This window comes from Trachypithecus francoisi, unplaced genomic scaffold, assembly GCF_009764315.1.
Source record: "Trachypithecus francoisi isolate TF-2019V2 unplaced genomic scaffold, Tfra_2.0 Lachesis_group0, whole genome shotgun sequence".
NCBI classification, from domain to species: Eukaryota; Metazoa; Chordata; class Mammalia; order Primates; family Cercopithecidae; genus Trachypithecus; species Trachypithecus francoisi.
In genome coordinates this window covers 14,798,751-14,810,235 of record NW_022681453.1, presented here as the reverse complement: position 1 = coordinate 14,810,235, position 11,485 = coordinate 14,798,751, and the positions used below count along the sequence as shown (strand labels likewise).

The 11,485-nt window shown below is 46.5% G+C and overlaps 1 protein-coding gene and 1 long non-coding RNA gene across 12 annotated transcripts in view; one reads left to right on the top strand and one right to left on the bottom strand.

The window, feature by feature from the left end:
- Nucleotides 1-2,701: 2,701 nt before the first annotated feature.
- Nucleotides 2,702-7,956, bottom strand: LOC117080392. The gene is made up of 2 exons (XR_004435814.1): nt 7,754-7,956; nt 2,702-2,906 (listed from the first exon to the last, which is right to left on the bottom strand). It is a non-coding gene; the product is annotated as an uncharacterized LOC117080392 (long non-coding RNA).
- A 280-nt stretch (nt 7,957-8,236) lies between these two features.
- The window catches only part of SETD2 (SET domain containing 2, histone lysine methyltransferase), a 150,263-nt gene continuing 147,014 nt past the window's right edge, over nt 8,237-11,485 (top strand). For 9 of the 11 annotated variants that reach the window (XR_004435791.1, XR_004435793.1, XR_004435800.1 and 6 more), the window contains exon 1: nt 8,359-8,476. Coding sequence is in view for 2 of the 11 variants with exons in the window: in XM_033205313.1 (XP_033061204.1) it covers nt 8,406-8,476 (71 nt within the window). In the remaining 9 variants the exon portion in view is untranslated. Of the gene's footprint in view, nt 8,477-11,485 lie in introns of all 11 variants that reach the window. The other 2 variants (XR_004435802.1, XM_033205307.1) reach the window with 2 other exon arrangements.

Genomic DNA, 11,485 nt, shown 5'->3' with positions numbered 1-11,485 from the left:
ACTATAGCTGATAGACATTTACCCATTTGCCAATACTACTATGGACATTCCTAGACATGTCTTTTGGTGTATATTTGCAAGAGTTTTAGTTTGTATATCTAAGAACAATTGTTGGGTTTTAAGATATGCCCATATGCAACTCTACTAGGTAATGCCAACCAACTTGTTTTCCAAAGTGATTGTATCAATTAACACTCTGACCAGCAGCCTGATTTCCCTGAAAGAGCTTTTCAAATGTTTCCTGTCCATTAATTTTTCTTCTTCTGAGGTATTTGCCAATTTAAAAAGCTGGGTTGTCTTTTTCTTATTCACTTACATTAGTTCTATATATATTCTAGATCAGTGCTGTCCAAGAGAAATAAAATGGAAGTCACAAATGTGATTTTCAATTTTCTAGAAGCCACATAAAGACGCGAAATTAATTGTTTTTTGTTGAGACAGGGTCTTGCTCTGTTGCCCAGGCTGGAGTGCAGTGGCATAATCTCAGCTCACTGCAACCTCTGCCTCCCGGGTTTGAGCGATTCTCATGCTTTAGCCTCCCAAATAGTTGGGACTACAAGTGCATGCAACCATGCCTAGCTAATTTTTGTATTTTTAGTAGAGAAGGGGTTTCACCATGCTGGCCAGGCTGATCTCGAACTCCTGACTTCAAGTGATCCGCCCACCTCAGCCTCCCAAAGTGCTAGGATTATAGGTGTGAGCCACTGTGCCTGGCCTTTTTTTTTTTTTTTTTTTTTTTAAAAAAAAAAAAGAGAGTCTTGCTTTGTGATCTAGGCTGGTGTACAGCAGCAAGATCATTGCTCACTGTAACTTTGAACTCCTGGGCTTAAGAGATCCTCTCATTTCAGCCTCCTGACTAGCTGGGACCACAGGCATGTGCCATGACGTCTGGCTAAATTTTTTGAGATGGAGTCTTGCTCTGGCTGAAGTACAGTGGCGTGATCTCGGCTCACTGCAACCTCCGCCTCCCTAGTTCAAGTGATTCTCCTGCCTCAGCCTCCCAAGTAGCTGGGATTACAGGCATACGCTACTGTGCCCAGGTAATTTTTGTATTTTTAGTAGAGATGGGGTTTTGCCATGTTGGCCAGGCTGGTCTTGAACTCTTGACCTCAGGTGATCTGCCCGTCTCAGCCTCCCAAAGTGCTAGGATTACAGGTGTGAGCCACCGTGCCCAGCCAATTTTTTTTGTATTTTAGGTAGAGAAGGGGTTTCATCACGTTGTCCAGGGTGGTCCTGAACCCCTGAGTAAAAGCAATTCACCTGCCTGAGCCTCCCACACTGTTGGAACTACAGGCGTGAGTCACTATACCTGGCCTAAGTTTTATTTTCTTCTCCATTTTGCACTCTTTTTTTAAAACTGAAATTTATTCCTCCTGCCTCAGCCTCCCAAGCAGCTGGGACTATGGGTGTGCACCACCACACCTGACTAATCTTTTTTGTTTTTTGTAGAGCTAGGAGGGCATCTGGGTATGTTGCCCAGGCTAGTCTTAAACTTCTGATCTCAAGCAATCCTTCCGCCTCAGCATCTCAGAGTGCTGGGATTACAGGCATAAGCCACCATGCTCGGCCTTTTTTTTGTATTTTTCTTTATTTTATTTTCTTCTGTTAATTTGAAAAAGCAGTTACCCTACATATTTTATTTATACACTTAAAAGAGTAACGGTTAAAGTTCATCAATATTTTTACCCACTTCCCAAACGATACCAGGACCTTGGAAAACTCCAACCATCACTCCACTCATCCTGCTTCTAAATATATGACTTTGTTGTGCAGGTTATCAGTTCCATCTTGCTTTACCTCATTAACCACACAAATTACTTACTATTACTTTGTATGGTAAAAAGTTTTTAGTTTTAACCACTTATTTACCAATATTTTTATCATTCCTTCTTGTATAAGGGATCATTTCTTTTTTATAAAATTATTTACTATTTAAAATTAAAAAAAATTTTTTCAGCACTCAATGCTCCTAGTGTGGGCTTAGATGCTGAGGCTGGGATCATTTCTTGTTGGTGGTAAACTCCAGATTTTTTTGTCTGAAAATGTCTTGAATCACATAACCTGGCTGAAATCCTGGTTTTACCATTGCTTAGTCATACGACTCTAGATATATACCATAACCTCTGGAATCATTGGTTTACTCATCTGCAAAACTGGTAATCTTGAGTACATTCATTCTCTACTGGGTAAGACAAGTTTGGGAGGGAAGACGCATGGAGAAGCTCCTGAGCAGATGAGTTCTCTAGAAGAACGCCAAGATCCAAGGCAAAACAGAATAAAACATACACCATAATCACCTCTCTGAATGTTTAAAAATTGTAGGGAGGTCAGGTGCCGTGGCTCACTCCTGTAATCCCAGCACTTTGGGAGGCTGAGGAGGGTGGATCACAAGGTCAGGAGTTCAAGAGCAGCCTGGCCAAGATGGTGAAACCCCGTCTCTACTAAAGACACAAAAAATTAGCCGGGTATGGTGGCACACACCTGTAATCCCAGCTACTCAGGAGGCTGAGGCAGGAGAATCACTTGAACCCTGGCAGCAGAGGTTGCAGTGAGCTGAGATCGTGCCACTGCACTCCAGCCTGGGCGAGAGTGAGACTCCATCTCAAAAAAAAAAAAAAAAAAAAAAGAAAATTGTAGGGAAGACAAGATTAACATATTGGAGGAAAAAAAAAAAAAACCTAATACCAATATTCCTGTATGCTTGAGAGTTACAGTGTGTGGTTCTTTTTAATCAGTCATTTCAAGTCCAGTGAAATAGCTGCTTGTAGGAGCTTACAAAAGAGACTTTACAGAAGAGAGTGCTTGACTGGAAGTCATCAACTTGTTAGCCAACTCCAACAATCTATTTTTAACAGAAAAATCCAATGTGAACACTAAGAAAAAGGATTGGTATTCCATGGATGAGCCTGAAAAAAAAGAAAAAGGAATTGGTAAAAAGGAAAAGTATTAATCAAAAAGTAAGGTTTTCAGAAGTAACAAAGTAGTTATTCATTCAACACTTGGTACCTACAGCCTCAAACACTATAAAATATGAAAGACAGATTGCGCCGGGCGCGGTGGCTCAAGCCTGTAATCCCAGCACTTTGGGAGGCCGAGGCGGGCGGATCACGAGGTCAGGAGATCGAGACCATCCTGGCTAACACGGTGAAACCCCGTTTCTACTAAAAATACAAGGAAATTAGCCGGGCGTGGTGGCGGGCGCCTGTAGTCCCAGCTACTCAGGAGGCTGAGGCAGGAGAATGGCGTGAACCTGGGGGATGGAGCTTGCAGTGAGCCGAGATCGCGCCACTGCACTCCAGCCTGGGGCACAGAGCAAGACTCCGTCTCAAAAAAAAAAAAAAAAAAGAAAGACAGATTGCTTCTGCCTACAACAAACTTATAAAGTTGGTAAGATAGACATATTATGTAATTAAAATCTGTTAACAAAGCAATACATAACAGAAAGCTTATCTGTATAGGAAAAACAACTACAGAATATAATAATATTATGTAGGAGGGTGCTGACTTGAAACAAATAACGTAATAGGAATTATAGGAGGTGGAGCTCAATGTAGGTTGTCCATTGTTTTCTAGATTTCTCTTGCCTTGTGTTGGGATGTGCAGAATGAACAGGAATAAAAATAAGTTGTAATTAGGCTGGGCACAGTGACTCACGCCCGTAATCCCAGTACTTTGGGAAGCCAAGGTAGGTGGATCACAAGGTCAGGAGATCGAGACCATCCTCGCTAACAAGGTGACCCGTCTCTACTAAATATACAAAACATTAGCCGGGCCTGGTGGCGGGCGCCTGTGGTCCCAGCTCCTCAGGAGGCTGAGGCAGGAGAATGGCGTGAATCTGGGAGGCGGAGCTTGCATTGAGCTGAGATCACGCCACTGCACTCCAGCGTGGACGACAGAGCGAGACTCCATCTCAAAAAAAAAAAAAAAAAGTTGTAATTACAGCAGTCCCCACCTTATCCACAAGGGATAGGTCCCAAGACCTCTGGTGGATGCCTGGAACACTAAATATACTTTGTTTTTTCCTACACATACATACTTATGATGTTTAATTTATAAATTAGGCACACTAAGAGATTAACAGTAGTTAATAGAACAATTATAACAATATAGTATAACAAAACTTATGTGAATGAGTAATTTATTCTAAATTATGCTGCCTTTATTCTGTATACTGAGTAAATCTAAATCTTCAATTGTATTGAGCCTCATATATCTACCTAAATTTATAAGGTAGCCAATTTTTTGTTGTATAGCTATCAGTTTAGAGGCAGTAGGTACTTTTTCAGACATTATCTCATTTTCCGCTCCCCAAAATGCTAAGATGTTGATAGTAAATGTTTCTATGCTACAGAGGAGAAAATACATATTTATTTATTTTATTCATTTTTTTTGTTTGAGACGGAGTCTCACTCTTGTTGCCCAGGCTGGAGTGCAGTGATGCGATCTCTGTTCACTGCAACCTCCACCTCCTGGGCTCAAGCGATTCTCCCACTTCAGCCTCCCGAGTAGCTGGGATTATAGGTGTGCACCACCATGCCTAGCTAATTTTTGTATTTTTAGTAGAGATGGGGTTTCACCGTGTTGGCCAGGCTGGTCTTGAACTCCTGATCTCAAGTGATCTGCCTACCTCAGCCTCCCAAAGTGCTGGGATTACAGGCATGAGTCACTGTGTCCGACCTACATTTCTTTCTTTTTTTTTGAGATGGAGTTTTGCTCTCATTGCCCAGGCTGGAGTGTAGTGGCGCGATCTCGGCTCACCGCAACCTCTGCCCCCCAGGTTCGAGTGATTCTTCTGCCTCATCCTCCAGAGTAGCTGGGATTACAGGCATGCGCCACCACGTCCAGCTAATTTTGTATTTTTAGTGGAGACGGGGTTTCTCCATGTTGGTCAGGTTGGTCTTGAACTCCTGACTTCAGGTGATTCACCTGCCTTGGCCTCTCAAAGTGCTGGGATTACAGGCGTGAGCCACCGCACCCGGCCTACATTTCTTCTTTCTACTACCCCTTACCAGGTATCCGGAGCCTACCTGTGGAGAGTGATTGACCTTTGGCCTTCTGTCTTCCCTAAGGCAAGAGACGATTTTGTTTCAGGGTCACTACTGGCAACCCTGGGATCCCCTGGGATGGGGTTGGCCTTGACCCACAGGAGACAGTAAAGTAGCAGAAAGTAAAAAGGGTTCTTTTTTTTTTTTTGAGATGGAGTTTCGCTCTTGTTGCTCAGGCTGGTGTGCAATGGCACGATCTCAGCTCACCGCAACCTCTACCTCCCAGGTTCAAGTGATTCTCCTGTCTCAGCCTCCCTAGTAGCTGGGATTACAGACATGCACCACCACACCCAGCTAATTTTTGTATTTTTAGTAGAGACGGGGTTTCTCCATGTTGGTCAGGCTGGTCTTGAACTCCCGGCCTCAGATGATCTGCCTGCCTCGGCCTCCCAAAGTGATGGGATTACAGGCCTGAGTCACCACGCCCGGCTGAAATGATAAAGGCTTTTACGATTTTAGCACTCTGGGAGTGAACGCCTCGTATATTTCATGCTAGGGCTTTTTAGACATTTTTCCTTTAAACATGTGGAGAAAGTAGGGGACAGTCAGTATTTAATAACACTAAAAACCAAATTATTCCACAGCTTTGATCAGGAGGCCAGGCCCAAGTATGTGCTCCAAGCATGCATTCTCTTTGACTTAAAAATATGAGTCCAAAGAACTCTGAGAGCAACTATAGATGAAGGCACTGCCTGTAAAAACCCAGTTCATTTGTTTCTGTTTGGGGCTTAGAATTCTCACTGATTCCCATGGCTTGACAAGCTTATTGCATTGGGTTCTGACCAAACCAATGCTATCATGAGACCAGGCATTCCAGTGCCCAGCTGTACCTCCTGCAAGAGAATTGCTTACTTTCTTATTAAGGAAATAGGAAACCTGCACCTGACTGCTTTTTTCTCATTCACCTCAGCTTAGGTCCTTACCACCTCACACTTACATTGTTTCAACCACCTCCATCTAAAATTGCCCTATCCTGCCTGTCCAAGGTCAAGTGACTCCCAACTGCCTATGTGGCATCTAAGGCACAGGGCCTCAATCTATTCTTTCAAAGCCCAAAAGATAACACTTACTAGGCACTTAATGAGAGGCACTGTGCAAGCATGTTCACAACATTCTCTGCGCAGTGGCTAATACCCCATTTACAGGTGAGGCACGGGAAGCATGAGAAGCAAGCATCCCAATGTCACAAAGCTAGAAAGTGCCTGGTACACAATGCCAGGTAGAGCTAGCTCTTAACCTCTGCACTATCATGGCTAAAGAACGCTGACATGTACTGAAAGTTTAAGGCTTTAACAAACAGCTCATTTAATCTTCACAATAGTGAGAAGACCAGTTGGCAGCAATATTCTCATTTAAAAATGAGAAAAACCACAGGGAAATTAGTCACAATAATGGTGTGTAAAGAAATGGCCTTGGGAGATTCGAACCTAGGGAGTCAGATGGACCCTGGACCTCCATGCTAACCCTAAAGGTACCAGGAAAAAAAAAAATAATAAAAGCCAAAATAATCCCTAAGTGAAAAACAATGATTATAAAATACTAAAAGACACTGTAGCCTACATACATACAAAGGCTATTTTAAAAAGTTAGCCACTGAAGGATGTTTATTCTCTCATATCATATTTAAGATTTTTGTTGTTGTTTTCTTTTTTTGAGATGGAGTCTCACTATATCGCCCAGGCTGGAGTGCAGTGGCGGGATCTGGGCTCACTACAACCTCCGCCTCCCGGGTTCAAGCGATTCTTCTGCCTCAGCCTCCCGAGTAGCTAGGATTACAGGCGCGCCACCACGCCCAGCTAGTTTATTTTTTATTTTCACTCATTTATTTTTTTGAGATGGAGTCTCGCTCTGTCGCCAGGCTGGAGTGCAGTGGCACAATCTCGGCTCACTGCAACTTCTGCCTCCTGGGTTCAAGCAAGTCTCCTGTCTCAGCCTCCCGAGTAGCTGGGATTACAGGCGTGCGCCACTAAGCCCAGCTAATTTTTGTATTTTTAGTACAAATGGGGTTTCGCCATGTTGGCCAGTCTGGTCTCGAACTCCTGACCTCAGGTGATCCGCCCGCCTCAGCGTACCAAAGTGCTGGGATTACAGGTATGAACCACCGCGCCTGGCCCACATTTCAGTTTTTAACCACTGTTTCTCAACTGGAAGACACATCCTTTCCTTTCCCTAACCAATTGCTGGTAAAATCCGATTCAAAATTCTAGTGGAAAAACAACAGCAACAACAACAACACAAAAAAAGCTAACCCTATGAACCCCCAATGTCAAAATGATCTATCACAAAAAACTCCTCAGCGTCTAGAAAGTTTAGCTATTGGATTTACGCGTTCCTATCCCTCCTTCCAAAAATAACAACTCGTAACTCTTTCAAGTTATTCTACTTAATCTCATCTTATCATTTCTGGAGGAAAGTGATTAATACACCTTTTTCATGACATTGCCTCTAAGGCCCCAAGAACCACACAAGAGAACGGAGCTGCCGCCTTAGAGACTTCGGGTGGGGGCAGAACGCCGCGCCAAGGTGGAGGTAACAGCCCCGAGGGCACAGCGGGCAGGAGGGCGGAGGAGGCTGCCGGAAGCTCGGCCTCCGAGCAATCCCCCGCCTCGCTGCGCTTCCATGCTTGCTAAGGGGTCGAGATGAAGAGGCAAGGGGGAGAGAGAGGGGTGAGTGGGACGAGGGGCCGGGAGCAGCCGCGGCCGCTTTACCTCAGAGCCCAGAGACCTGGGGGAGGGGCCCTCGGCGTTGCCGCGGACTCCGGGGCTCCCGGCGGGCAGGTCCTACAGGGCCGTGGAGCAAGAAGGCTGATGTCTCGGCTGTCTCGGGGAGTTCTCCCGACGTCGCCTGCTGTTTGTCAGTCGCCAGCTGTAACACGGTAGCGGGCCGGGTCACGCTGCTCCCGGCCGCCAGGAGGGTTGAGGGAGGGGTCGCGGTGCCGCCTCTCTAGGTCCGGTCTGGCCCACATCACCGGAGCCGGGGGTTTATTGTTCCGGAGCGCCACAGACACGGTCGGCCTGGGCCCGCCGGGCAGTGTTCCGCTCCGCCCGTCCCGGCCTGGGGTCAAGCCAGCAGCTGCAGGCACGCCGACTGGCGGCGTATTGGGGGCCCGTGTGTGTCTCTTTAAGGGGCCGGGCCTGCGAAGCTGAGGGGCGGGTGGGGTGTGCGTCGCTCCCGGTGTGAGGGTGAGAGGGAGAGAGCGGCTGGCGGGCGTCCGAGGGAGGGAGGGAGCGACGAGCGAGGTAGCGACGCGGGCCGCCCCTGCCGCCGCCGCCGCCGCGGTCGGACCTGCGGCCTCCTCCCCTCCCCCGCGTCGCCCTGCCGCGGGGAGGGGGCTTTCGTCGCCGCCTCCAGCCGCTCCCGATGAAGCAGCTGCAGCCGCAGCCGCCTCCGAAGATGGGGGATTTCTACGACCCGGAGCACCCGACCCCTGAGTAAGTATCAGCTCTGCGGCCCCCTGCTGCTGTCGGCCGCCTCAGCCCCAGCCGAGGGCGGTGCGTCCTGACGGGTGGCCGGCGCGAGGAGTAACGGGCCCGCGGTGGCCTCGCGCGGTCGGTGTCGGGAGCAGGCCCGCGCCGCCACTTCGAGCTGCCTGGCTGGGGCCGCTGCAGGCCCGCGGTTGGGCCCGGCGTTGGCGCCGCTGCTCGCGTCGCGGCGGCGGTTGGGCCGGGCCGGTGGGGGAGGGGCGGCCACGGTCCGTACGGCTGCCGCCGTGTCCGCACCTACCCGGCCAGCCCGGGGCTCGGCGGTCCTGGCTGGCTCCTCGCGGCTCGTCCGGGGCCCGCTGCTACTCAAGGGGCATAGTCGGAGGAGCTGCCGGTGCCTGGCCCGGCAAGAGGGCGCGGGTGAGGGTAGGCCGCGAATCCCCGGGCTCGGGTGGAAGCTCGACCCGTCGCCCGACCTCCCCGCGACGGCAGCGGCTCGGACCGGAAGGGCCTAGCGCGAGTTGCCTGGCCCCCGGGCCGTGGAGGGGCCCGCGCTGCACTCCTGAGTTTGATTTTTTCCTCCTGGGAACTCGATCCTGGCCTCGCAGTGCTTCCGGCTTCACATTCTGCACCTTTGGCACTTGGGTTTTGTAATGGCGAGGTTTGTGTGGTCTCGTTGTTGAGGTGACACCAGATTTGTTTTTCCGCTTGAAAATGAAAGCCACCTGAGGGGCATACATTTTCTTGCAGATTGTGAGATTTTCACACTTTCGGACACGATTTTCTTGGTAACAGGAACCTCTTACCCTAAACGGATGACTTTCTATTTCTTGTGAAGACTTAGTTAAAAACTAAGAATCGTTTGAGGATTCTCTAAAGAAGACAATGTTCTGGAAAACCGAAACACAGTTTTGCCCAATAGTAATTTTTCAGTCTAGGACACCTTTACATTTCTCTTGAGGTCTGAATTTGTATCTGCTACTTCAGAAAGCCTGAAGTCACTTCTTTCCCTGAACCCTCAGGAGACCATTGTTTTGAAAAGCCATTCTTAAACTCCATTTGCTCTTGTTAGACCTAGGAATATAGTATTCATTTCAAACGTATTGGTTGATAGGGGTTTCACATGAAACTGTCAAACTTTTATGACCAGGATAATTCCAAGAGCTTTGCTGTTTTGACACATTTTACCTTAGGTTGGCTGTGGCTCGTTTTTGAATCCCTTGCCACATCTCACGTTGGTCCAGAAATGTCTGGATCTTAATTGATAGTTGTTAGTTTTGATTGCAACACAACGGATTCTGTTGAGGTGTTGGTCATTTCTGCACAACACGATAAATCATTATTTTGCTTTTCTAAAAACTCAACTCTTACTTGCAATAGTAAGTTAACATGAGTTTTTCCTTTCATGGGTTCTTGGCCGTTGGTTAACATTACCTTAATTAGATTGGTCTTTTTGTTTTGCTACTGGCAGGGTCAGTTAGGTAAGATTGTTTTGATTTACTGCACAATCAGTCCAATTACAAAGCTCACGTTATAGGTTTTTAGTTTAAAAAAACCTCAAAAAATTTTTTTGTATCACGATTCAACAAATGCTTATTTAGCACTTGCTCTGTACAAAGTAACATGCTAACCTTTGAATAGGCTAAGTGCCTGCTTTTACTTCCTTTTACCAGGTTGTTTGATGAAGTCCAGAAGCTTTAAGGATCACATCCTTACACTTCTTGGGGAAAAATTTTTCATAATATGTGGGAAAATTGACTCAGAAGTGCATCTTTGGTAGACACGAGTGGGGAAGGAAGAATGTTTTATGGTTTTACATGTTTTGGAGTTTTTATTGCTTTAATGTAGTAGAAATGCACTGCTTTGGATTTCTGACAGTGATTATATATTTTTAAATTCTTGTGTATTTTTTCCTTTTTTTTTTTTTTTTTAGAGGCAGGGTCCCACTCTGTCACCCAGGCTGGAGTGCAATGGTGTCATCGTAGCTCATTGCATCCTTGAACCTCTGGGCATAAGCAGTCCTCCTGCCTCAGCCTCCTGGGTTGGGACTATAGGCATGTGTCACCACCCCCGGCTAATTGAAAAAAAAAATAAAAATAAAAGATTACGTTACTCAGACTGGTTTTGAATCCCTGGCCACAAGTGAGCCTCCTGCCTTGGCCTGCCAGAGTGCTGGGACTGCAGGCATGAGCCATTGTGCCAGGCCTCTTCTTGTGTATTAACCTGTATGGAGTAAAGAATTGTAACATGTTTTTGTTGTTGTTGTTTTGTTGTGTTTTTCCTTTTTTCATAATACTATAAAGACTGGAGGGGATCATGGTAGGTATTCTGAGCAATATCACCTGTTTGGCGTATGAAGAAAATGAAGCCTAGAGAAGTGAAGTGACGGCAAACCCTTGAGATAGTAAGCTAGTTAGTGTTTATAATGCTACAGGAGAGAGAAAGGCAGTATAGGATTTTAAAAACCTGGATTTCAGAGTCAGACCTGGATCTGAACACTATTTTAACCTTGGACAGATGACTTCATCTCTCCGAACTTGGGTTTTTTTCATCTTTTATATAGGTATCATAATAGTTAACACCTTACTAGGGCTTTTTGGGAGGATTGAATGAGATAATGCATGAAGAGCACTTGGTGCAGAATGTGGCACGTGTAAGTGCTTCTAGCTGGGGTCATCAGGGAAAAGTTAAAAGGTGGGATTTAAGTTGAGGATGAAAAGATTAGGTGGGCAACATGGCTCAGGGGAGGAATGGCCAAGTGCCCTTTTTAGACTTTGGATGGCTTGAAATGGTACTTAGACATACGAAGAAACTGAGGCAAAAATGTAATTTCTGTTTGACTGAAGTAACAGCATCTGATGTTCTGGGTTTGTCTTGTACTCATGCTTTTAATCAGACACAGCTGCAAGATGGCTTTTTTTTTTCAGCAGCATATAGGATATTGTGTTTCAGGTGAAAGTGGCTGTAATCACTTGAGTATCTGTGCAGTAGGTGTCCATTATGGGGCAGGCCCAGGGA